At 47.5% G+C, this 26,301-nt stretch overlaps 1 protein-coding gene across 1 annotated transcript in view; it reads right to left on the bottom strand.

Annotated features, from left to right (window-relative positions):
* Positions 1–19,947, bottom strand: part of XPNPEP2 (X-prolyl aminopeptidase (aminopeptidase P) 2, membrane-bound) — a 40,257-nt gene extending 20,310 nt beyond the window's left edge. Inside the window, exons 1-10 of the mRNA XM_006881785.1 lie at positions 19,899–19,947; positions 15,866–15,939; positions 12,717–12,827; positions 10,937–11,000; positions 9,977–10,081; positions 9,685–9,762; positions 8,531–8,677; positions 2,050–2,151; positions 1,263–1,344; positions 710–905 (exon numbers count right to left, since the gene is read on the bottom strand). Coding sequence (XP_006881847.1) covers positions 710–905; positions 1,263–1,344; positions 2,050–2,151; positions 8,531–8,677; positions 9,685–9,762; positions 9,977–10,081; positions 10,937–11,000; positions 12,717–12,827; positions 15,866–15,939; positions 19,899–19,947 — 1,008 coding nt within the window. The remainder of the gene's footprint in view (positions 1–709; positions 906–1,262; positions 1,345–2,049; positions 2,152–8,530; positions 8,678–9,684; positions 9,763–9,976; positions 10,082–10,936; positions 11,001–12,716; positions 12,828–15,865; positions 15,940–19,898) is intronic.
* Positions 19,948–26,301: the final 6,354 nt, after the last annotated feature.

The raw sequence follows: 26,301 nt of genomic DNA, 5'->3' as shown, positions 1-26,301 counted from the left end.
AAGAGTAGTGAGAGCCCTGGAAGAGACAGGTGGTGTTAGAATTAGTAGAAGTAGGTATCAAGAGTTGTAGGGGCATGTCTGATCTCATAAGAATAAATTCTGTGGTGTGGATGTTGTTCGTGGGGACTAATCCCCCTTGAGGAGTTAGTGGAGGTCAGACGCAGCCTGTCCCCATGCCAGCCACATTCTTTTACAATCCTTTAAACATCACTATGCCTGAGAGGGTGTTTATGCCTGAGAGGGTGTTCATGCCTCCTCTCCACCCCATCACTCAACTCTCTCAGTGGGCACTCATCAGTGGGTTGTTCTAACTGTAAATTCCCCACACATGTCCTAAGAGCCACCATCTGTGAAGTGTCTTCTGTTTACCAGCTGCCATGTCTCAACTACACTCTCCCCTTTTAAGCTCCTAGAGGACACTGCTATGAGTCTGGGACTTTTAGTACCAGTTTACAGGTAAAGAAACAGAAGTTGATCCCAAGGCCTCCCCCAGGATCGGTTACATACCCTTGACAATCTGTCAGCTCTCGCTAGGGACAGACATACCTGCTTCCTCTCCTCTTGTCTCTCCATGGGGCCTCTATGGAGTTAACTGCACAACTACTGATATCTCTATTGACGGAATGGTCAAGGGTCTTTGGTCTCATTTTAGGGGGAGACTCAGTAGGGCTGGAAGGGAGCCTGGCTCTGACTGGGTCTGGCAGCTTACCATGGGTATCACTTCATAGAGGCCATATGTAGTGAAGCTGGTCCCAATCCAGATGCGCACATCCCCTGCAGCGTAGGCCTGGACGCTGTCTCGGACTTGGCTGTAGTCCTCAATCTGCACACACATGGCACCCGTGCAGCCGGAGTTGAGGGACTGTAGTGTATCAGAACTAAAACGACTCTTGTTGGCAAACAGCCTAGGTGGGCAGGGAAGACGAGAAGGGTCTTGAGGACTTTGTAAGGGCAACAGGTACCCAGATTCCGTACAGGGCCAGGGGCGGGGCCAATGATGAGAAGCAGAGGTCCCTTGCACCTGGAGGCCCCCCAGAAGCCAGCACCAGGAAGCCAAGCCAAGCAGACTTGGGGCACAAGTACAGCAAGGGTCAAGGGGTCAGGAGTAGACTTTGGAAGCTTCCAGGGGGGTGGTGCTGAGGGCAGGCACCAAGCTCACAGACAGCCCCAAAGCTGCAGCTGGGTGGGGTAAGTGGCTGGCTAGAGAGGAGGGGGGAGTTGGAGTAGCTCCATGTCAGCAGGGCATGACAATAACGCTGTACCTGATGGTGGAGTCGGTGAGCAGCGTGTAGGAGTAGAAGAAGGGGTTGTATGGGATGTCGCTGCTGCGAAGGTTGAAAAGCCCTGGGAGCAGAGTTGATGGACTATTGAGAATTGTTCTGTGTGAGCATTTCTGGCTTTGTCCCCAAAAGACTCCCCAGCAGCACACCTGCATCTTCTGCCTCTGAGCGCTTTTCAGTGTCTGTGAGGAGCTGGTGAGACTGAGGATGCTCCCCCCTCTTACTCAACTTACTGCCTTCGAGTGAGAACAGACTCAGAACTGACCCTCCAGTAGGTTTTCAGAGGCTTTCAATTGCAAGGGAGGAGATTGACCATCTTTCGCCCACAGAGCAGCTGGTGGGTTCCCCTCCCAAAAAATGGTGGGGTTAACTCATCAGCAGGCAGTCTCAGTGGGTCCCCACAATTCTCAAAATCCAGCCATCAAGGTCAGGTAAGGAGCCCTGTTGGGACATGCTGGGAAAGAGTAGGGATGCTTGGGTGATAAACTGGGTGCATGAGTGCTTGGTAAAGTGGCCAGGCAGCCGGGAGGTGTTTGTGGCTCTTCTCATCCTTAATGGGACAGAAGCACTTTGCCACCCTTCTCTGGTGGCCTGTAGGCTGGCCCCACTTTCCCCTGGCTTCTTCCTTATTCTATACACTTCTGAACCTTAGTTCCCACAGGTCATGACCACAGAACTGTCATAAATACGAGGGTGCAGGGCTGTTTCTAGGGAAGCCCACGAGGTTTAGGGGCTGGAGGACCACCTGTGTCCATAAATCCATACTCACAGGCTGTCTCATCAAGCGCTGACAGGAGGACAGCCGTCGGGGCCTTGTGATGCTTCTGCATCTGGCGGCGGATGTCAGAGACTTTTTCCTGCCAGGTGCTCCCTAGAAGTAAAGCAGCTCAAAGAATGCATCATGGACACACACCCCTCCACACCATCCCTCTGGCTCTCTGTTTCGAGAAGGGATCCCTTGGTGTCGTCGTTAGCCACCACTGACTCAATTCTAACCCGTGGAGACCCCACGTGTTACAGGGTAGAACTTGTCCACAGAGTTTTCATAGTTGTAGTCTTCACAGAAGCAGATCACCAAGCCTTTCTTCCTTGGTACTGCTAGGGCTGGTTTGGACTGCCAACGTTAGCAGTGAAGGGCAGACTATTGGCCCCACCTAGAGGGAGACTCAGAAAAGCAGTGGAACCCCTTCTTCCAACAACACTTGTATAGTTGTTAAAGGCATCATGGGCTCTGGAACCAGACTGGGTTCAAATCTGGGCTCTGCATCACAGGCTGGGTAACCTTGGGAAAGTTACTTAACCTCTCTGTGTCTCAGTTTCCCCTAGCTTCTTTTAATGTCAATTTAATTTCTTTTCTAGTAGCTCACGTGCGTCAAAATTATAAAAGGAACAAGAAAAATATTCCTTGACCTTGAACGACCTAGTCCCTTTTCTCTGATGCAACGAACATTTCTGCTTCTGGCTTAACCAAAGTTCTTTAATGCCTTTGAAAGCAAACGCACCATATATTTCCTTTCCCCTACTTTTTAATGAGGGAGCTCTGGTAGCCTAGTGGTAAGAAGCTGCACTGTAATCCCAGAGGCATGTGTTTGAATCCATCACCTGCTCCATGGGAGAAGGATGGACAATCTCCTTCCGTGAGTTTTACTGTCTCTGAAAACCCACTGTTTCAAGTTCTATACTTCAAAGCAAATACATTGTATATTTCTTTCCCTCTAGCTTTTAATTAGAGAGCTCTGATGGCTTGTATTTAGCATAAATGGTGTCATTTTCATAATGGGGTACAAATATTCTGTGCCTCATTTTGCTAATTTGTGAAATAAGGATGGATTATAATAGTGTTTACCTCTATGAGATTGATATCATGGTCACATGAAATACTATTTGTATGGTACACAGGATCTTGGGCCAATTGTTGTTGTTGTTGTTATTAATTGTCACCAAGTCAAGTCCAACTCATGGCGACCCCAGGATTTTAAACTTTTTAATTTATTTTCTGATGTTTGCTGAATCTACACAACAGGACATATGCCAGTTCTGCAGTTTCCCCATGTGTCATTTAGGGACATTGATTACATTCTTTGAGTTGTGTGGATGAGCTTCTCCTGTGTCAGTTCAAATAGACATTGAAGAAAATGACAAACAAGTCCACAAGAACCAAAATATGACCTGGGATGTATCTCAATTGAGTCGAAAAACCTCTTAAGGAAATATCTGACACGCTGAACAATAATGCTAAGGAGAACTAAAGAAGGACGAATGCCTTTGAATTGTGGTGTTGGTTGGGAAAGACTATCCTATGGGCTGTCAAAAGAAAGAACAAATATGTTTTGGACACAGTGCAACCAGCATGCTCCTTAGAGGAAGGATGGTGAGGGCTTCCCTCACTACTTTGGGTATATCTTCAAGAGGAACGGAGAGATACCACATTGGGAAAGATAGTGGGTCAGTGAAAGAGAGGAAGACCATCCACGAGATGGCCTTGAGCCTGACGGAGATCATGAAGATGGCACAGGAGAGGGCAAGGTCCTGATCTGTCATTCACAGGCTCACTGTGAGTCATGTAGTCAACCTGACGGCACCTAACAACAACACAGATTGGTCTTAAAGGAGCCTAATGCTCAAGGAAGACATATTTTGACTGCTGTTATTAAGTACTATCAAGTTCTTATGGCCACATGGAAAAGGAGGCTGTCTGATAGCATTTTAAGACTAGGTTTTCAAAAGGCCAATCTTCCAAGGTGTCTTGGGGGTAGGGGAGAGAGGGTGTTGAACTGCCAACCTTTTAGCTAGTGGTTGAACATGTAATCATTTTTACCACTCAGTAACTCCTGGACATGTAGTAAGGCTAGTTTAAGTTTCTGGCCAATAATTAAGCATGTGGAACAGATATCAGGAGAGCGGTTCACTTTCACAAGCAAAAGGATAAGACAGCGACCTCGTTTAAGCCTTTGCCCTGCAGTAACTCCAATGCTTATTTAGACTGGACGAAACACGTCGTGCGCATTATTTTATACCTGACTTGTCCCAGTTTGCACAAAGAAACAGAGGCTTCAGAAGAGTCAAGGGCCTTGTCAAAGACTTACAAGTAACGTGCACGGACACAGCAGTTCTCAAACCTGTCCTTTAGCTACGCCACTGAGTTATTCTTTCTCGCATGCTTGGATTCCAGTTCTGGGACTATGGTTTTCATTTTTTCCCTTTGCCTTCTACTTAAACACTATTTATTTAAGAGTCCCATTATTTTTATAACCACAAGCCCCCGTGTATAAACAGGCAGGGTGAGGAATATGCTGGCTGGAGGTCATAAGCAGTAAGAATCCTAGTGGAACCCACAAAAAAAACCCAAACACCCCAAACAAACAGTTACCATCGAGTCATTTCTGAGTCATAGTGACCTCACGCATGTGTGTATAATCTGAACTATGTTCCATGGGACTTTCAGTGGCTGGTTTTTTGGAAGTAGATTGCCAGACCTTTCTTCTGAGGTACCTATGGGTGGGCTGGCACCTTCAATCTTTTGGTTAGCAGCCAAGCGCTTAACTGCTTGCACTACCCAGGGACTTAGTTGGGCTCATTGATTGGCATATATGATGATTTGGTGGCAATTTAAAATTACTGTATGCATATAGATATAACTATTTAACAAGAAACAAAGCTTTGGCTAGGATATATTCTTCTAAGGTGGATTTTGATTCCTTTATTATTGTGGTATAAGACACGTAAAAGAAAATGTATTGTTTTAAAGTATATAATTGTGCTCCTGCAAAGCCTATACATAGACCAAGAAGCAGCTGTGCAAACAGAACAGTACATAGTTTAAAATTGGGAAAGGTGTGCGTTATCAGGGTTGTGTATGTTCTCCATACCTATTCACTCCATATGCTGAGCAAATCATTCGAGAAGCTGAACTTATGAAGAAGAATGTAGTATCAGGATTGGAAGAAAACTTAGCAACTTACATTACGCAGGTGACAGAACCTTGCTTGCTGAGAAAGCAAGGAGAACCTGAGGCACTTGCTGTAGAAGATCAAAGATGGATCGTATGGATTCAATATGGATGACATCTCAACATCAATAAAACAGAATCTCTCACCACTAGATCAATAGGTAACATTGTTAGAGAGAGAAAAGATTGGAGTTATCAGTCACTTCATTTTCCTTGAATCCTCAATCAACATTCATGGTGAAAGCAGTCAAGAAATCAAAAGGCACATTGCGTTGGGCAAAGCTGCTGTCAAGGACCTCTCCAAGTGTTAAAGAGCAAGGATGTCAGTTTAAAGACTAAGGTGTGACTGATCCAAGTCCCAGTTTTTTCAATTGCTTCATTCGCGTCTGAAAGTTGGACAATGACTAAGGATGACAGAAGAAGAACTGATGCCTTAGTATTGTGTTGTTGCAGAAGAGAACAGACTGGACTGCCAAAAGAACAAATAAATCTGTGTTGGAGGAAGTCCAACTAGGGGGCTCCTGAAAGGCAAAGTTGGTGAAATGTCACCTCACATACTTTGGACATTTCATCTGGGCCAGTCGATGGAAAAAGATATGCTGGGGAAGGTGGAGAGTCAAAGAGAGGAAGACCCTCCGCGATGACTGTGACAACAGGCTCGAGCACATCACAGGTCCTGAGGATTGTGAAGAACAGGGCAATTTTGGATCCATTGTTCATAAGGTTGCTATGAGTTATAGTTCACTTAGCAATTCAGTAGAGTGGATTCATTTTTCTAAAAATATATTCACTTTCTTGATCATCCAGTACCCACCCATTAGCAGTCATTCTCCATTCCACCTCACTTAAGACTCACTGCCGTGGAGTCAATTCAGACTCACAGTGACTCTATAGGACAGAATCGAACTGCCCCTTTGGGGTTCCTACCTTGGGACTTTACAGGAAGAGATTGTTCATTTTTCTCCCTCAGAGCAGCCCAGTAGGTTTGAACCACTGACCTTTAAGTGAGCAGTAAAACACAAAATGCACTACACTACCAGAGTTTCTCCCTTCAAATCCCAGCATCCAGCAAGCTTTCTGTCTCTCGGAGCTTGCCTGTTTCTGGACATTTCATATAAATGACCTCATCCAAACATTTAAATTACCTCATCCAAGTGTGTGGCTTCTTTTGCTTTGCATGGCCGCTTCAAGTTCTGTGGGAGTTTGCACGTTTCTCTTTGACTATTTGTCTGATGAATACAAAGTATCTTCGAGTAACTAACTTTTCAGGTTCTCCCTTCCATCTCCTCCTACCTTAAAAACCTGCCAGTGGATGGCTAAGGAGAAAGCCACATTTTTTCTTTTCTCTCTAACTCATTTAAGCTGGACTCTTTTCTTACACTTTCAAGCCTAGTCTGGCTCTAGAGGGCTTTTCCTTGAAACCTATCATCAGTCACTACTCAGCACCCCTTTACTTGTGGAACTGAGTAACCCAGGCCCTTGGAAGGGGTTTCCCTTTCACCCCCACCCCTTCTCAGAACCACACCGCTGTGACCTTTTCATCTGCATGCATGCGATGGAGTTTGTTCTTTGTGTGCAAACACAGTGTGGGATAGTCCATTTCTTTCTTGTTCTTTTTTTTTCCAAGTAAGTTTTAGTTTAATGAGGAAAATTCATGTATAATACTTTCAAAATAACTCACAATACTTTTATATTCATAGTTTCATTTGCTAAATTTTTTTTGTTTCTCAAAGTTCAATGGACTATTTCATATACATCTTTACTTTCTCTATTATTACTTCTAGTATTAAACACTTTCAAAATGATACATTTTGAACACACACAAACCAAAGATGATAATAAAAGGAAGCTTCAGGAGTTTATAAGATTTTGCAACACCTGCCACATCCCAGACATCCTATCATTTCACCTCTACATATATTTCAGGACCTACATCTTAAAATTTTGGACACTTTCCTGGTACATGCACTATGCCCTTTGTTATTATTTGGTGCCACTGAGTTATCTCCAGCCTATACTGGCCCTATGGAAAACAGGGAGACAGAGGGGATTTTCAGTCTTGAAAAACCCACTTCACTGTCAACTGAGAGTCAATTCCTACTTGAGAGAGAAAAAGATGCAAAACAGCACAAAGCCTGTCTAATCCTGCACCATTGTTCCAACCTCTGCAGAGCGCATTTCTTTAAAACACTTTTGTCAGTTGCCAGTTACATCAGAACAGATAACGCTATTGTAATATGTTTCATCATACCTGCTCTTTTGAAATATCCCTCCTGCCTTACAGATTCCCTTCTGAACCAGAAATGTGCATGGAGCTTGTGTGGGAAGTGGCCTCTTAGATTGCCCAATGCTATTCAAGTCCACTGGCTTCTTGAGAATTTCCAGGGTGATGAGGTTGATAGAGGCCACAGTCCTGCTGTCGAACCAGTAGGCTGGTCTCAGCTAGGATTTTAGTTACTGCTTACAAGAACACTTTGGGAATGTTATCAGGAGGGGCAATTCCTGGGGGAAAGGCCTCTTGCTGGGAAAGGTCAGAGAGAGAGTGAGCGAGGAAGACTCTTAACAAGATGGATTGACACAGTGACTGCAGCAATGGGCTCCCGTGTGTCAGAGATGATGAGGACGGCACAGAATAGGACAGGGTTCAGGTCTGTTGTTCATAGAGTTCGTGAGTCACACTCAACAACGTTGTCGACAATTTACAAGGATCAGAGAGCACAATGTTCTTTTGTGACAGATTTACAAGGGCCAACAAGGTCAAAGCAGTTGGTGTTAGAATTGTCTGGATTTTTCTTTTGGAACTCTCCTCAGGAACTTTATTTGTGTGTTTGTTTTCTAGTCAAAGCCTGAGCTGAAATCACGGCTACAGACTGAGCCACCTTCTCCCTCCATCCACCTGCCCTTGTTCAGCTCACAAATCTATGTTCCCTGTCACTAGAAGAATGGGAAGTAAAGCTCTGACTGGGTCCCTATCAAATCTGTCTCCACCAACCAGGAAAGTCACGGTTCTTCTCTCTTTAAAGGGATTTTTCTTACCCCCTTGTTCCCTCCATTCCTGTTCCCTATCCTTTCCTGCCTTAATACTCTTGGGTCCAGGGTTTTCTAAATGTGTTCTGAGGCCTTTATGACCTCCTCAGGGGAAGGACCGAGAAATCTGTGTTTTTAGCCAGCCTCCATGCAGTTCTTGCATGTGCTCTAAGCCCGATAGGCCACCTCTGTAGTCTCTCTTCTGAAGAAGCTTCCAGCCCTGTGAGCCACAGCGAGGCCCATGTTACCTCACCAAAACAGAGGATAGGAATACCTGTGAACTCATCCCGCAGGACATAAATCGGCTGGCTGGGAACAGGGGGCCTCTCTGCCCCCCACACTAGATCCACAAGGTTGTCGGTGATGGATACCAGCTCCTTGTCTGTCTCTCTGAAGGCCAGTTCATAGGTCTGCCAGGAGTCTGCAAGGACAAGGAAGGAGGCGTTTGAGTGAGCCCAGGGAAGTCAGTCCTGGCCGACGCAGCTGTTCAGACCCTGCCCCAGCAGCCTGGCCCTCCTCAGGTGCTTGCCCTGGTCTGAGCTGGATCTTCTTACTATCCACTTTCTGCTTGCAAAGCCTAGTTTCCCTGAGCCTACCTCAGTGCCATCCCCAGTCAATGGGCCCAGCGTGGGTACCAACCATTCTAATGGGGCTTCTTCGATGCAATGCTCAGGTCATTGGGCAGCCTGGCAAAGAAGCCAGTTCTGAAACAGGAGGTTATCAATGCATATTTATGAAGACACCACTGGCGGGGCGGGGCGGGGGGGGAGGCCGCCTGTTGGCGATTAAACTGGGAGCCCAGAGCTCAGGGAACTGAATTCCCCCAGGGTTGAGCTTCTCTCTTTAAAGGCTCTCCCAGCCCTTTGCAGTCTACTAATCTGTCTTCCAGAAGACTACCAAGTGGTCCTAGGACATAAGTGGTAGATTTCCAGGGCCCAGAGTGTAGTGCTGGGCTCAAGGGCATCCTGGCCTGGTCATGCTCTGAACCTCCAAGGTTGGGTCTCTGCACTCATGACTTAAGCAGGGATTGCCTTCATTCTTTTACACAGAATTTCATTACCCAGCTCATGAACATAGGAGCTCCTGTGGATTAGTGGCAAGGAATTGCTCTGCCCACACAGAGGTATGCAGTTTGAATCCACCAGCTGTTCTACAGGTGAAAGATGGGCAATCTCTTATGCAATTAACTGCCTCCGAAAACCCACAGGAGGGTCACTTATGGGTTGGTTCCATTTTGATGGGACACAGCAACAACCAACTAACATATTCTTGTTGTAAAACCTGCGGCCGCAACATCCCCTGCTCCTTCCTTCCAGTCATACAACACAACACAATCTCCTTCCAGCAACACTTGTTTCTTTTCTTCCCAGGGAGGCCAAGTTGCCTCCAGGGGCCTGGCCTCCTCCAGGGGCTGAGGGAGGAACATACCTATGGAGAAGAGGAAGGGGTCAAAGCCCACTTGCCCTCCAGCAGGAATCTCCTCAAGGAGCCAGTCAATGGTATCAACTGTGAGAAAGACAGGAAGGAAACTCAGAGGTCACTTCCAGGGCAGCCTCGGGTCCTCTAGCTAAGCATCTCTCTGTGACAGGCTGGCCATGTGTCCTCCTTGATAACATTCTTAGGGACAGCCACATGTTTCCTGAACTTCCCACGTTGGTCTTGTGTGCACGCCTCACCCAAACCTTCTGCGACCTAGTCGGGGTTCCGGGGTGCGGGGTACCTTCCTTATGGAGTTCCCAGTTGCAGTCCATCTGCCTCTCAGCCTGCGTCCAGTAGCGACTGTCAGTCCAGAGAGCGGCTTTCGCCAGCGTCACCACAGCCATTCCTGGGCCACAACAGAGAAGCTTGCGGGTGGGTGAGGGTGAAAATGAGGAGGCCTAGCTTTGGTTAGTGGATGTGTGACACAGTGCTGGCTCTGTGAGGGTCACAAGGGGTCTCTGGGAAGAGTCCCGTGCCTCCATTGGAAGGAAGTGAGGCAGGAGATGTCAAAGAGAGCCTTGGGGGAAGTGGGCAGAGGGCATGCTGGGTCAGGCATCTCTGCTTTGTGGGTGGGTTTGGGGCCTCTGGAGGGGTTAAGACATTTAGCAGGAAAAGGAGTGAGGTTGGCTTTTGGCAGGCCAAAAGACCCAAGATGCTGTCAGGGGCAATGGCCTTCAGTGTCAAGGCTTGGTGGCTGATAGGGCCACTGAGCCAGAGAGGTGGGGAATCCAACCTTGTAACTCTGGGAAGAGAGGAATGGTCCAGGCTGGGCCACTTGAAGCCCAGGATGTGGACGTTTGAGAATCAACAAGGGGGCCATGGATTCCTTTCTAGTCACCAGGTCCAGTGTGGGAGGCCTGACGTCTATGTTTGTGCCACATTTGGCCGCATGGGTGACACAGCTCGTGAGGGGACCAGCTGGGAAAGCCGGGGATGGAGCCCAGGGAGTGCTGGGCTGTGTCTGGCTGTGGCAGAGGGAGTCTGTGGGAATGGCCATCGACCTCAGGATGCAGTGTGGCTTGGGGGCTGTGAGCTATGGGACTTGAAGGGGCACCTGCCACACAGACCCTTTTAAGGGACAGTGAAGGGAAGGCCAAGTGAGAGTCGCCAGGGCCTCTGGACACTAGGTCTTAGAGTATGGGCTAATGCGAGCCAGTCGTGCCAATGCTTCTGGTTGGGTGGCCTGTATGGTAGCTGTCACCTGCGGACCCTGTGAAGCCTGTCATCCACGCACGCCTCTTGTCATGGTCGCCAACGTACTCGCTCTAGGAAATCAACATCAACATGAGTCTTTTCCATGAAGTAGACAAGCCCTGGCTTTACCCCACTTCTTTCTGTCTGCTAAAACCAACTAGGTTACACAGCCAAGCACCACTTGGCCCCTCCCTCCAGGAAGCCCTCTATAACTCCCCTAGCACTTACTATCGTCTCTTTATTTCAACACCTGTCTCTCACAAGAGTCTGCATCCCATAGTCCAGCATTGGACTCAATGTTACACTGGATCATTCCACAACGAAATCTTGTCTTGTAAGCCAGAAAGCAAACTCAGTGCACTCTGAGCTCAAGTCTTTTAATTCTTTGGTGTTCTCTTCTCCAGCTGCTCAATTCTTCCCCACCTCACCCGCCTCAACCCAGAATACATCATAAACAACATTTGTGGAGGGCTTCCTACACTGTCACCTTTCAATTATCATATCCTCTGGAAAAAGATATCATTGTTCCTATTTTTGGAGGAAATTGAGGCTGAGAGTTTCAGATACCCTTCCTAGCAGGTGGGAATACTGACCCAAGCAATCTCATGTTGTTGTTGTTGTTAGGTACCATCGAGCTCATATGACTCATAATGATCCTATGAACAGCCATCCTGAACCCTGTCCTATTCTGTGCCATCCTCATCACGTCTGATACACTTGAGCCCATTGCTACAGTCACTATGTCAATCCATCTCATTGGGGGTCTTCCTCTCTTTTGCTGACCCCTCCACCAAGCATGCTTTCCCTCTCCAAGGACTAGTCTCTCCTAGCAACATACCCAAGGTAGGTGAAGCTGAAGCTTCACCATCCTTGCCTCCAAGAAGCACTCTGGCTGCACCTTCTCCAAGACATACCTATTTGTTCTTTTGGCAGTCCGTGGGCTATTGCCTCCTCGACATTGTTGGAAAGTTGGGTGGGATGGAGGCAAAAGTGGTGGCAAAAGGTATGGGTAGGTGGGCTTCTATGGGAAAAGCAGTTCTTGTTCCGGCCACCTTGTTTTCTGTTGCCTCCTCCCCCCCCCCTTTAACCTATAACCTCCAGCTCATATAGTCCAGGATCCAACCCATCCATCTGTCCTGTGAGGCCCTTGTCAAAGCAGGGCCTGGGCTGAAGGCTGAGAGTTCAGAGTTCTTTCAAGTGTAATCCTCAACCACTATTCTAATCCCAGGATATGGGAAGAGAGCTTTGGGGGTGGAGCCTTTAGGGACTTGTGCTCTTAACTCAAAGGCTGAACCTCTCTGGCGCCTCTCTCTGCACCAGCCTATGGAAGAAAGATCGACAGTCTCCTCTGGTGTTATTTACAGCCTCCAGAAACCCAACAGAAGGTCAACTATGAGTGTCTGTCTCAACCACAATGAAAGAAGACGACGACGACAATGACAACAACAACAACAACAAAAGCAGGGGAGGCCCAAATATTCCTTCCGGTTCTGATTGCTCTCCAACAATTGACAGAGAGAAATTCTGGAGTTGTTTATAGGTTCCTTTTATGAGGTCAAGGGGATTCTCAATGGGTCTAACCTATGTAACAGAATGCTTTTCTCTCATTTGCCCTCAAACTCCCATTTCTAAGCTCCACATTTCTCCCTTTAGTCTGTTGCATCCTTTCTCTGACCTCATCATCTTAGTCTTAACAGCCCCTTCTTGGTGACCTGTGCTGGATTGGGGGTGTATGTGGTGATGGGGGAGTTGCAAGCAGGGTGCCAGGGAGAAGGGGCTGTCCTCACCATGTGGGCGTCCGCTTCTGGGATGATATATGCGGAGAGATTCCAGACCTGCAACTGTTGGCGGAGGGCTGCGAGCTGCACAGTGGTGTTGACCGCCGTAGCCGGGAGATACTGACAGATGACAAGAAGAAATCACGACATGCACACAGAGACACACGTTGTCCGTAAGGGAACAAAACACAGTGACTGTGGCAATGGGGGAAAATGAGTCAGAAATGGTCAAGTTGGCTTAGGAGAGGAAAAGGTTTAGAGCCAGTGCGGATAGGGTTGCAATGAGTCCATAGGGAGTTGTGCTCTTACCCACAGGCTGGGCATCTCTGAGCAAATCCCCCAGAGCCTCTGAAGGCGAAAGATGAGCAATCTCTTCCCATGTGTTTTACAATCTTGGAAATTCACCGGAGGGTCAGCTATGATAACGTGGATCCCTCTCAATGGCTGTGAGCTTCAGTCTTTGAGATTTATATTAAATTCTTCTCTATTGATATGAATTCTAAAGCTGATTCATTGCTTATCTGAAGTTCAAGGATAACTGGCCATCCTGCATCTTATCTAGCACACCTGTTGTCGTTGTTATTATGTTCCAGTCGAGTCTCCCGCAACTCATAGCAACCCTTTGTATAGCATCCTGCCCTGTCCTGAGCCAGTCTCACAAATTCTAACACACCCCCATTGCCCCAGTTACTGTATCAATCCATCTCATCTGGGGCCTTCCTCCCTGCACTGTCCCTCAACCCTTCCAAGAATGATGTTTTTCTCTAAGGAGTGGTCCCTCCTGGTTATGTGCCCAAAGTATGTGACAGGGAGCTTCAAAATCCTAGTCTCTAAGGGGAGACTTGGTTTTACCCTCTCCAAGACAGACTTGTTTTCTTGGCAGTCCATGGTATGGTCAAGACTCTTCTCCAGCACCACAACTCGAAGACATCTTTTCTTCTGTCATCCTTCGTCATCGTCCAGCTCTCTGATGCATAGCAAGTAATTGCTAAGACCATGGCCTGAATTAGGCACACCTTAGTCTCTAGACTGACATCGATGCTTCTCCGTACTCTGGAGAGGGCTCTGACAGCAGATTTACCTAATGAAATTCATCTTTTGATTTCCTGACTGCTCATGCCAAGAGTGTGATTGTGGAGCTGAGCAAGCCGTAACTGTTCACCACCTCAATCTCTGCCCCATCTTACTTTGTGATATTTTGTTTGTTTGTTTTTTAATTTTCTGCCCTTTGGTCTCAAACTGTCCCCAGCAGTTTGGGAAAATTCCCAAAAAGATTTTCTGCAAGTTGAATATTTCTTTACAGACTGTATTAAGCTTTAAAAGGAAATACATGAGGTTTTGGTTCTCATTTCGTCTTCTATTCAAGTACCTGGGGAGCTCTGGTGGCCTAGTGGCAAGAAGCTGCACTGTAATCCCGAAGGCATGAGTTCAAACGCATCAGCTGCTCTGAGGGAAAAGGATTGGCAATCTCCTCCGGGGTGATTAACTGCCTCTAAAAACCTTCTGGAGGGTCAGCTATGGGTCAACAACAACAGAAACAACAAAAACATTATTCAAGTATATGGGGAACTCTGGTATCCTAGTGGTAAGAGACTGCACTGTAACTCCAAAGGCACACAGTTCAAATCTACAGGGTACAGAAGGAAGGATACTTTTCTGCTGTGAGATTTACTACCTTTGAAAAGCTCCTTGGAGGCTCAGTTATGGTTTAATTCCAACTCAACAACGTTCAAATATATTTATATATACTTAATGAGTTTTTCTTCTTAATATAGAAGCAATCTGGTTTACCCACTCACCTACCTGCCTCTGGCATGCCCAGGCCTCACACCTCTTGGCCCAATGTAACCTAGCGATCTTTAGCCCTACTCTGGTGGCCTGGTAGTACTGCTCACCCAAAGGCTGGCAGTTCAAATCCACGCAAAAGCTCTGCGAAATTAAGCAGAGTGAACTAACTCAATCTTATAAGGACAAATACTGCACAAGATCATTACTTAGAAATAGAAAGACAACTAGTAAAATAAGTATTGGGATCCAACAGGGTGGGGAGGGTAGAGCAGAGGGATGAGGATGGGCAGCAGGGAAATCATAGGATCACACAATTTGGTGGGTAGAGGGACTGAGATGGGTAAAAGAAATGGGAAAGATCTGGTGGGGATACGGAAAGGCAGGGCATAATAGTTCTATAGTGATTATTTTTATAAACATAGTGAATGGCAATGATTGTATGAAACACAATGTGAATGAAGGATAGCATGAAACATAGTGGATATGAACTTTGTAAGCAAGCCAATGTTGTTGTTGTTGTATACAGTAGAGTTGGAACTGATCCAAGTTGACCTTCCAGCAGGTTTTCAGAGGCAGTTAATCGCACAGGAGGAGATTGCTCCTTTCTCCCCTGGAGCAGCTGGTGGATTCGAACTGCATGCCTTCAGGATTGCATGCAGTCTCTTGCCCCTAGGCTACCAGAGAGAGCTCCCTAAGCAAACCAATATAAAATAAAAAGAATTTTTAAAAAATTAAAAAGCTCTGCCAAAGAAGGACCTGGCAATCTGCTCTCAATTACAGGCGGGGGTGGGGGTGGATGGGTGTTGGAAACCCACTATGAGGCAATTCTCTGTGACTATGAGTTGAAAACAATTCCAAGAAGTCCTAACAACTGTCTCTTGGGTCTCCAGCTTGGAAGGTTCTGTGAAGTTCCAATGGGCTAGTCCTGTTTTCTGCAGCTCTTCCAGCCGGCTGTCTCCCTCCCTCCTCTCATCCATGCCTCCCTCTCCCCTTTCATCTTCCCAACACCTAGGCCTAGCAGCAGTCAAAGGCCACCTAGCAGCCTCCAGCCCCTTCCCCCCACCCTTTTCCCTTAGCGAGACTGCCCAGGATCAGGAGGAAGTAGATAATCTACTTGGTAATGGGTGGGAGGGAGGCGAAGGCACAGATGAAGGGGTGTGTAGGGAAGGGAGGATGTTAAACAGACACTTGAGAAGGTTCTCCCCAACCCTGTGGGTATTCTTCAGGAACAAGGTCTCCACCCCTCCCCGGTGGCCGGAAATCCAGAGAAAAGCCCAGGAGGGAGGGAGAGGCTAGCAAGGGGAGCAGGCTGGGCGGGGTGGAGGTCACAGGGGTGCATGACCAGGTGGGAGGTGGAGCCAGGGCCTCACCGGAGGGCTGGTGGAACAGTTTCTCACATCCTGTCTTCCAAGGTCTGCTGGCTTTGGGTGGCCCCAGGCACAAGCTGAAACATGAAGAAAAATTCAGGGTCACCTGAAGATCAGCTAACTCCTCAAGAGAGTGCGAGCCACCTCCTCTTTCACAGCTCCCCCTCCCCCTTGGCCTCTATCATTTGAAAGGCAAGGCTGCCCAGTTCTTCTTGAGGGTAAAAAGAATCACATTTGATAGGAAATCAGGCTGAATTGGGTGGCACGCTGGGTCACAATCAAAGAAACCTGTTTCATCGATGGGTTTTCGTGCTCATTTAATCCATTTTTTCCCCTCTCCTAATCTAATTGGGCCTTTCAGGGTCTACTGAACTGGAAAAATGGTGTGTAAATGAAATTTTTGTAATCAAATTTTCGTGGAGATGCTCTGGAGCATCTCACTAAGTCATCACCCCCTCCTTCGCTTGAGACTTTCCCAAATCAGATTTTTATCTATCATCTATCTATCTATCCATCTATCATCTATCTATCATCTATCTATCTATCTATCTATCTATCTATCTATCTATCTATCTATCTATCTATCTATCTCTATCCATCCATCCTGGCTTTTCTTCAATTCAAGACTCACTTGTACCCATCTCTCATCGACTCAAATCTCAGTCCATCATTCCAGGCTCATTCGAAATATCCTGGTCTGAGGTTGGTGCCATTTGGGGGCAGAAAGATTGGCATGTAAGGAGGTGAGTGGGAATCAGAAGACAATGAATAGCCAAGGACATGGGCTCCCCACCCCATCCATGAAGGGGATTCAGACTTGACTCCTCACCGCTGTACCTTATGTTCAGCCCCCACCTGTTGGTCAGCATTGCTATGATGTTGAATAGGTTTGGAAAGGTCACCTGGAAGCTGGGTAGCATTCTGCCCAGATGCACCCTTGGGGAACCATTCCAATGCTGCAGCCAATCGGAAGAGAGCACACCACTGCCACTTTCTGATTAATGTTAGCCCTGAAGCAGCTCACTTAAAGGGTCCTGGGTGTCTGATTAATGTCCTCTACAGGGAGCTGACCACTGAATAGAGAGAGAGCTGACCACTGAATAGAGAGAGAGCTGACCACTGAATAGATCAACTTACACACACACACACACACACACACACACACACACACCCGGCACATAAAACCTTTGTTGTAACTTTCCTTTAATAACTAATAAATAAAATAATAAATTCCTTTGTTTTACTTCATCTCTTTCTCCACCTTTTTGCTTTTTTACCTCACAGGTTTTAGCAGAGCTCCCAGGGTCAGCCAGACTAGGAAGGAGGGATTGGGGTTTTACTTCTGCAAATGAGCCAAGGAGGACCCTGTGGTGGCCAGCTAGGATGCAATTACTGGACTTTCCTTATCCAGAGGAAAGGATAATGAAGAAGGGAAAAAACAACAACCCAACAAAACCTCAAGGAAAGAAAATGTTCGAGAGATGAACTAGCCTGAGGCTGACCATCAACTGCTACTGTCTGCTCTGATCAGGGTCACAGCAGAAGGTCCTTAACGGAGCAGGAGAAAAATGGAGAACAAAACTCAAATTTGTAAAAGAAGTGACACTTCCTAGTGTGATAGAGACTAGTGGCCTTTCACTCAGGAAACAAACTCTTTGACATCGAGTTGGAACTGACTCAGTGGATTTTGGGAGGTTGTAAATTGCATGAGAGGAGATTGTCCATCTTTTCCCCCAGTGTAATAACTGGTGGGTTCAAACTGCCAGAGACGTGCTGCCTTTGGCTGGGTCAGTAGCACAACTCCCTTGGGACCCCCAGAGCCTCTTTGGCCCTTTCACCATCTTTCAACCTGGAACTGAACCCTCTCCTAGTGTACCTTTCAGCCACATCAAAGACAGGCTTATAACGTGAACAATAACACGCAGGAAGAACATGTCTCTCTGAATAATCAACTCTAACCAACTAGAAGGGCAGTATTTGCCCAGAAACAAAGGGCAGAAGGCAGGAAGGGGTAGGAAATAACTGACATGGAGAACCAAGGAAGGTAGTCGGAAGAATGCCGTCACCTTAAAGGGGCTTGAAGCCCATGTTACAAAACCAAATGTGTAAAAATTGTTGAATGGGACCAATTTCTGCAGCTCTGCAACTGCATCCCTGCCCATCCTCACCCTTCTGCCCCCAACCCTCACCTCTTTGTACCCCCAATATGTTTTTTCCAAATTAAAAAAAAAAACTGTTGAATGGGAAGCTAATTTGCTCTGTAAACTTTCACCCAAACCACAACTTAGAAAAGAGAGAGAAAATCCTATGAACCGTAACAGTCAGATCTGCAACTCTCCATGGGGGTGGGCCCAAACCAGGCAATGTTTTGTGAAGGTGCTAGGAATTAGGGGCTGAGTCTCTGGCAACTGGCAACAGGTATGTGCTGGATCCTGAACTCAGCAGTTTGTGTATAGAATCTCATTCAATACAACCCTATGAGGTGGGCATTTCTCCAGAGGAGGAACCTGAGATTCAGGCCAACTCTGCCACTGGGTCTGGAACCCAGGTCATTAGAGTATTAAACAGGGGAGTGCTTTCCCATCCTCCCTCTTCTGCCATCCATAGGAGGGGCCCTGGAAAGATGATGTGACAGAAAGGGCAAAGTGCTTGGAGATCTAAGTTCAAATTTGAGCTCTGTTCCAGGAGACCAAAAATCTCCTGCGGCTCCTAGTAACCATTATAGGAGCAAGCAGAACCGCCCCAAAGTTTCCAAGGCAGTATATCTTCACACAAGCAGACTGCTACATCTTTCTTCTGTGCCTTCTAACTGCAGACCTCGTGGTTAGCACCTGAGTGCTTAATCGCTGTGCCACCGGGCCTTCTAACCCAAGGAGAGGCACCCAGTATTCACCAAGTGAACATTTTCTGTGTGTCTAGTGTGTGCCAGTCACTGGGCTAAGTTCCACAGACTCCAAATCAACCGCCTTTGAGTCAACAGGGCGTCCTGCCATTGTGTTTCAGAAGCTGCATATCTTAACCGGGATCAAATTTGTTGCTGTCACGTGCTGTCAAGTTGGAACTCATTCATAACTGACCCTCCAGCTGGTTTCTGGGGGGCAGTCAATTGCATGGGAGGGGATTGCCCATCCTTCTCCCACAAAGCAGCTGGTGGGTTTGAACCGTATGCCTTTAGGGTTGCAGCACAGCTTCTTACCATTAGACCATCAGAGCTCCCTGACAGGCTCTTTTTCTTGGTCTTTTTCTCACCTAGTGACTGGTGGATTCAAACTGCCGACCTGTCAGTTAGCAGTCCAACACACAACACATTCTGCCACTAATCTCTTTCCATAGGTTCTAGGGCTCTGAAAAGAGAGGCCTGGATAAAAAGCTCCTTCCTGCTTGGAAAGTCCCATAGTCCTTCCTTCCTTCACACCTATTAAGGGGGCTTTCCTCGGGGTCGTGGGGACATGAGTATGAGGAAACCCTGTGTACACCCTGACCTTCCCAGTTGCTTCAACTACAGAGGGAAAGCAGGTGGCTAGGTTCCTACCTGACTGTGTTGGTGTCATAAACTCAAGTGGGTGGGGGGATGAGACCCCCACCATTGCTTTAAGAAAATGAACACCCAACTCTGTAGGTCTCTGGCACAAATGAAGACCCAAGAGACCAACAGAAGAAGCGGGACACAGGCAGTCTGTCCCTTTAGACACAGGAGGTACTGGTCCCAGAAGCTGCTCAGGAACTTAGTTCTGGATGGATGAGTAGGATCCTGCCACCGGGGAGCAATGGAAGGGGGTCTCACTAAGGCTGGGGATGGGGTGGGCGTGAGGATGCTGGGCACCTAGGTGGGACCAAAGGGGGCAAACAGAGCCCTGCAGGGGGGGAATGGCAAGATCCCAAGGCAGATTTAGTCCAAATCAAAGGGGTCCTCAAGAAACAGCTTGTGCGGTGCCCCAGCCCTCACTCCAACCCCATGTGAGCCCCGAACAGAGATGCCAACTTCAGGCTGGGCCTGCCTTCCCGGCATGGGAGGGAGAGGCCAGGATGCACATACCACAGAGAAGGACAAGCCAGGGGCAGCAGCCCCACCAAGGTCGGGCCATAGGGTCTCCAGATGCAGGCGCTGGTGATGGAGGGCCTGGGAACTTTTCTGGGCAGGAACAGGCAGGGGGCTGGGGGCAGCCTGGGAAGGAGGTGTCCAGCTGGTGGACTGAGCGTCTCCCCACCTCAGGTCCTTTGTTTCGGCGGGCTCTGCGTGTGAGTCAGGACAGGCAGAGCCTCGGGCTGTCCCAGGCTGCCTCTGCTGGCTGCTAGTCTCCGGATTAGGAATAGGGTGTGAGCCCAAGCAGGGCAGAGTCCAAAGATCTCCAAGGCAGAGGAGCAGCAGCTGGTCTCACTCAGCCTCCGTGTCCCAACCCCCTCGCCTACAGCCAGAGCCCGGCCATTCCTGAGTCCTAGCCCCCTCCCTCCAGCAAGCTGTTTCCCATTAGCTCCCCACCATCTCTCCTCAGGCTACAGCCCTGCTTGTATCTCTCTATGGATACTTGCTCTTCCTTCTCTTGGGAGCTGACCTGGCTCAGGGTGGGGGTGGGGGTGGGGACTGGGTCCTCCCTCTCCTCAGGGCCTGAGAAGCCCTGCTACAGCCCTGAGCGGATCTGGTCCTGGTGCAAGCTGGAGAGTTAACTTCTTGGGCCGGCTGAGACCCCTCAGGAGAGCCCATCATCAGTCAAGGTGCTGCCAGTCACTGGCAGTGGGCAACTCCTTCTAGATGCCGAGACAACGTAGGCTGCCAACAGTCACACCAGTGAGATGAAGGGCTGTTGTTTGTGTTGTTGGATGCTGTGGAGTCATTTTCTTTCTTTCTTTTTTTAGTCACTCTTGGCTCTTACTGACCCTACAGTACAAACAGTGACTATTCCTAGCTCAAAGTGGCCTTATTTGGAGAGATTAGGAAGGCACCCAGAAGACAATTTGGTTAGCTTGAGATGCCCTATGGAGCCCTAGTGGTTGCCAGTTGAACGGCTTGCAGTTTGAGCGTAACAGCTGCTCCATGAAAGACCCCTTTAGGGAGGTTATGACCTCAGAAAGCCCGCCTATGTGCTGGAGAAGAGTGCTGAATATCCCATGGGTGACCAGGAGAACAAAGAGGTATGTCCAGGAGAGCATGCAGCCAGTGTTCTTTAGAGGCAAGGATGATGAGGCTTTGTCTCACATACCTTGGACATGTTTCTAGGAGAGTCTATTCCTTGGGAAGGGACATCATGCTTGGAAAGGTCAGCAAAAGAGAGGAAGACCCTCAAAGAGATGGACTGACACAGTGACTGCAGCAATGGGCTCAAAGATGATGAGGATGGCACAGGATAGGACAGGGTTCAGGTCTGTTGTTCCTAGATTGTTATTGAAAGGTCTAAACTCAGTACAGAAGTGCAGAAGCAACACTTGTTATGTGCTGTCGAGTTGCCTGTGATTCATAGTGACCCTATGTACAATAGCTCTGAACTCTGTCCTCTCCTAAGGCAATCTCACTGTCTCTGACACACCTGCCCACACTACATCAGTTACCATGTCAATCCACCTCATCCGGGGTTGTCTTCTCCTGCAGTGTGTCCACCTTTCCAAGCATGATGGCAACGTGACCTACGTGAGACAGAGCTTCAAAAATCTTCGCCTCCAAAGAACAACCTGGTTTCACTCTCTCCGGGACAGACTTGTTTGTTCTCCTGGCAGGCCACAGTATCTTCAAGACTCTTCTCCAGCACCATGGCTCAAAGGCATCGATTCTTCTATCATCCTTGTCATTATCCAGCTTTCTGATGCATAGCAAGTAATTGCGAAGACCATGTCATGGGTCAGGCACACCATAGTCTGTAGACTGATGACATTGCAACAGTAGCCTAGTGTATTGTAAATGTGCTTTATTTAAAATGCACGATTTGGTGAAAGCAGGCTGAGGCCCTGTTGGTGTCAGCACTGAATGATGGCACAGGATAGGATAGGGTTCAGGTCTGTTGTTCATAGGGTCACTATGAGTCGTATTCGATTCAATGGCACCTAGCAACAGCAACTCTCTCCTACAGGGTCCCTGTGGATCTAATGGAAATGCCCACAGCTTTAAGGACAGGGATCTGCACAGGAGGTCACTCCTCAAGCAGGAGTAGAGAAGCTGTTCCTATACCCACCGTGCTGCTATTCAAACGTCCCAAGAGCTCTCGGCCCCTGGACTCAGGGTAGCAATATTCCAGAGACACACAGGCCCAGTGATGGGGACTCACCTGCCTGCAGAGTCCCAGAGGCAGGCAGACCACCCACTCATATTGATTTGATTTTTTAATGCATTTGGACTCTGTGTTTATCCACAACAGCTTTCAACAAGCCAACTTATTGTTGTTATTATGTGCCGTCGAGTCATTTGCGACTCATAGCGACCCTATGTACAACAGCCCTAAACCCTGCTCTATCCTGTGCCAACCGCACTGCCTCTGACACACCCATCCCAATTACCCCAGTCACCGAATCAATCCATCTCATAGAGGGTCTTCCCCTCCTGCGCTGTCCCTCCACTCTACCCAGCATGATGTCCCTCTCCAAGGACCTGTCCCTCCTTACAACATGTCCAAAGTATGTCAGACGAAGCCCCAGAATCTTTTACTCCAAGGTGCAGCCTGGTTTAACCCTCTCTAGGATGAATCTTTTTGTTTTCTTGGCAGTCCATGGTACATTCAATACTCTTCTCCAACAAGCCAACTACATATGCTAAAAATGGCACATTTTCATTATCTTTCTCATCGCATCTCATTGCCATTGAGTTGGAACTGACCAATAGCTGGCCCTCCAATGGGTTTTTGGAGGCTGTAAATTGCACAGGAGGAGTTTGCCCCTCTTTCTCCCGTGGAGCAGCTGATTGGTTCGAACCACCAGACAGGAACTACATTTTAGTTGGCGGTGCAACTCCCCAACATGACCATTTCTTCTTCTGTCATTCTTATTCATTGCCTAGCTCTCAGATGCACGGCAAACAATTGGCCTGGATCAATGAACACCTTAGTCTCTAGATTGACATCATTGCTTTTCAGCAATCTTGAAAGGTCCCTGACGGCAGACTGACTGCTGGTGCAAAGAGTGTTGATTGTGGAACCAAGCAAGATGAAATTGTTAACAACCTTAAACATTTGCCATCTAGTATGATGCTGCAAAAACCAAAAGGAATTTATTGTCTCTCAGTACTAGAAGGATGATGGTTGTTATATGTTGTCGAGTTGCTTGTGACTCATAGTGACCCTTTGTATGATAGTCCTGAAACCTGCTCTATCCTGTGCAAACTTTACTGTCTCTGACACATCTACCTTCATTATCCCAGTCACTGTATCAATCCATCTAATCGATGGTCTTCCTCTCTTTTTCTGTCCCTCCACCCTTCCAAGTATGATGTTCCTCTGCAAGGACTGGGCTTTCCTTGCAACATGCCCAAAGTATGTCAGACAGAGCCTCAGAATTCTTACCTCCAAGGAGCAGCCTGGTTTCACCCTCTTCAGGGTGAACCTGTTTGTTCTCCTGGCAGTCCATGGTATATTCAATACTCTTCTCCAGTACCACAGCTCAAAGGCATTTTGAGCTTTCTATTGTCCCTAATCATTGTCCCAATCTCTGACACATAGCGAGCAATTGTGAAGACTATGGCCTTAGACAGGTGCACTTTATAGTCTCCAGTCTGATGTTGTTGCTCTTCAGTACTCTGGAGAAGTCCAACTTTCCCAATGCAATTTGTCTTTTGATTTCCTGGCTGCTGGTGCAAAGAATGTTGATTGTGGAGCCAAGCAAACTAAAGCTGTGTACAATCTCAGTCCCTTCACTGTCTATCATGATGCTGCCAATCAGCGCAGTGGCCCGAATCTTGTTTTCTTGATGTTGAGCTTCAATTCACATTGAAAGCTGCAGTACTTGACCTTCTGCAGCAGGTGCTTCAGGTCCTCCTCAGTTCTAGAAATCCAAATTCAAGGTGTTAGCAGAGTCATGTTCCCTCTAAGGCTCTAGGGAAGGGTCCTTTCTTGTCTCTTCCAGCTGTTGATGTTGTTATGTACCATTGAGTCAGAACTAATTCATAGCTGACTTTCCAGTGGGTTTTCAGAAGCAGTAAATCATCTTCCTCCTATGGAGTAGCTGTTGGATTTGAACTGTTGGCCTCAGGTTTGGCAGCACAACTTCTTGCCACTAAGCCACTTGCTGTTGGTAGCTGCCAGCATCCTTGACACTCATCCTTCGGTTTGTAGTGGCATCACCCCAATGCGTCCCTCTGTCTTCGCACTGCCATTTCCCTTTCTGTGTATCTGTGTCCATGCCATTTTAGAAGGACTCCAGTCACTGGGTCTAGGGCCCACCATGTCCTGTACAACCTCATCTTTATTAATTATATTTGCAAAGACTTTGTTTATAGATAAGGTCCAGATAAGGCCAGCTCAGAGGTTCTATGTAAGCATGAAGTCTGGGGAAGGGAACCATTCTACTCGGTCTAGTGGCCTTCCTGCCCTTTCCTGATGAGTAAGGACATTGGTTTGGACAGGAAGAGATAAGGCAAGGACAAAGGAGACCATCCTTGTCACCAGGGCCAAAATGAGGACTCCAGAGATGGCACTGGAGTGCTGAGTGCTGCACTGGGATGGTAACTTCCAGACCATCCCTGGGCAGAGTCCACAAGGTGGGGAGGGAGGTCTGCTGTCTGCCCTGTTTGGGGAAGAAGAATGTAGAGGTTCAATGATCTTGACCTTCTGGAATATAAGTGCTGTGGTCTGAATTGTCTCTCCCCCCACCATGTGGGTCATAAATCCTATCCCTGATAATTGTAGTTAGGTTGATGTGACAGTGTCGTGTAGGGTGTTTTGGGGGGCCAATCTCTTTTAAGATATAAAAGAGATTAAGCAAGCAAATCACCAAGCAGAGGTAGCTAGCAGCCAAAGAGGAAAAGAGGCCTTCCTCTAGAGCTGATGCAAAGGAACAGCTTTCCTCTAGAGCCAGTCCCCTGAACTTGAACTTCAAGCCTGCTAACTTGTTTATTGACGCCAATCTATTTGTGAAATTTCCATTTCAGCACTTAATTGCTGTCCAGCCAGAACTCATTCCCTCCATTGAGTTTCTGAGGCTGTAAATTGCATCTGAGGAGATTGCACATCTTTCTTCCCCAGAGTTGCTGGTAGATTAGACTTGCTGGAGAAGTGCCACCTTTGGGGTAGCAGCATGAGCCCCCATGGACTAGGGCACCAGAGCTCCCTTCTGTTATGTGCTGTCACCATCATGTACCATCAAGTTGCCTGTGATTCATAGCAGCCCTATGTACAATAGCTCTGAAGTCAGCTTTGTCCTGGAGCACTCGCTCCAACACACCTACCCCTATTACCCCAGTTACTATCAATCTTTCTCATCTGGGGTCTTCCTCTCCTGCACTGTCCCTCCACCTGTCCAAGCCTGATGTGCTTCTCCAAGAACTGTTCTCTCCTGGCCACATGCCCAATGTATGTGAGACAGTGCTCCAAAATCCTTGCCTCCAAAGACAAACTTGGTTTCACCTCTCCAAGACAGACCTGTTTTTTCTCTTAGTGATCCAGTACCATAACTTAAAGGCTCAATTCTTTTTCTATCATCCTTAGTCATTGTTCAACTCTCTGATACATTGCAAGTGATAGCAAAAATCATGGCCTGCATCAGGCGTACCTTAATCCCTAGACTGGCATCATTGCTCTGTAGCACTTTGGAGAGATCTCTGACAGTAGACTTCCCCAATGCAAAAAGCTTGGAGGACAGACCAGGGCTTGAACTTGGGAAAGGATATGGTTTTGTGACTGCTGGCACACCCACTTTTCCCTCTCTGCCTTCTCTCTTCTCCTAGTCTGCTCCAGGACTGATCTGGGACACCAAGAAGCTGGGGATAGACTTCTGGCTTCCTCTTTGTACTCTATTCACCATCTTGGAGGGCAAGTAGGGAGCACTTGCTGATCAGGACCCTGAAAGATAGTCTTTTAGGACATACACAACTTTGACTTCACTGTTGTTGTTGTAAGGTGTTGTCGAGTCAAATAGCGACCCTATGAACAACAGACCTGAACCCTGTCCTATCCTGTGTCATCCTCAATATCTCTGATACATTTGAATCCATGCTGCAGTCACGGATTCATGTATTTGGGAGCCAGACCAATTGAATCTCAATCCCAACTCTGTCTCCCATTCTCAAAAACTCAAACTCATTACTGTCACAGTTGACCCTTTAGTGAATTTTCTAGAGTTTAGAAATTACATAGGAGGAGATTGCCCATCTTTCTCCCTCAGAGAGACTCATAGATTTGAACTGTGTGTGTGTGAGAGAGAGAGAGAGAGAGAAAGAAGAAGAAGAAGAAGAAGAAGAAGAAGAAGAAGAAGAAGAAGAAGAAGAAGAAGAAGAAGGAGGAGGAGGAGGAGGAGGAGGAGGAGAA

This window comes from Elephantulus edwardii, unplaced genomic scaffold, assembly GCF_000299155.1.
Source record: "Elephantulus edwardii isolate Elephantulus edwardi_28Jun2011 unplaced genomic scaffold, EleEdw1.0 scaffold00016, whole genome shotgun sequence".
Classification (NCBI taxonomy): domain Eukaryota; kingdom Metazoa; phylum Chordata; class Mammalia; order Macroscelidea; family Macroscelididae; genus Elephantulus; species Elephantulus edwardii.
The sequence above is the reverse complement of the archived record's forward strand: the minus strand, read 5'-3'. Positions and strand labels throughout refer to the sequence as shown.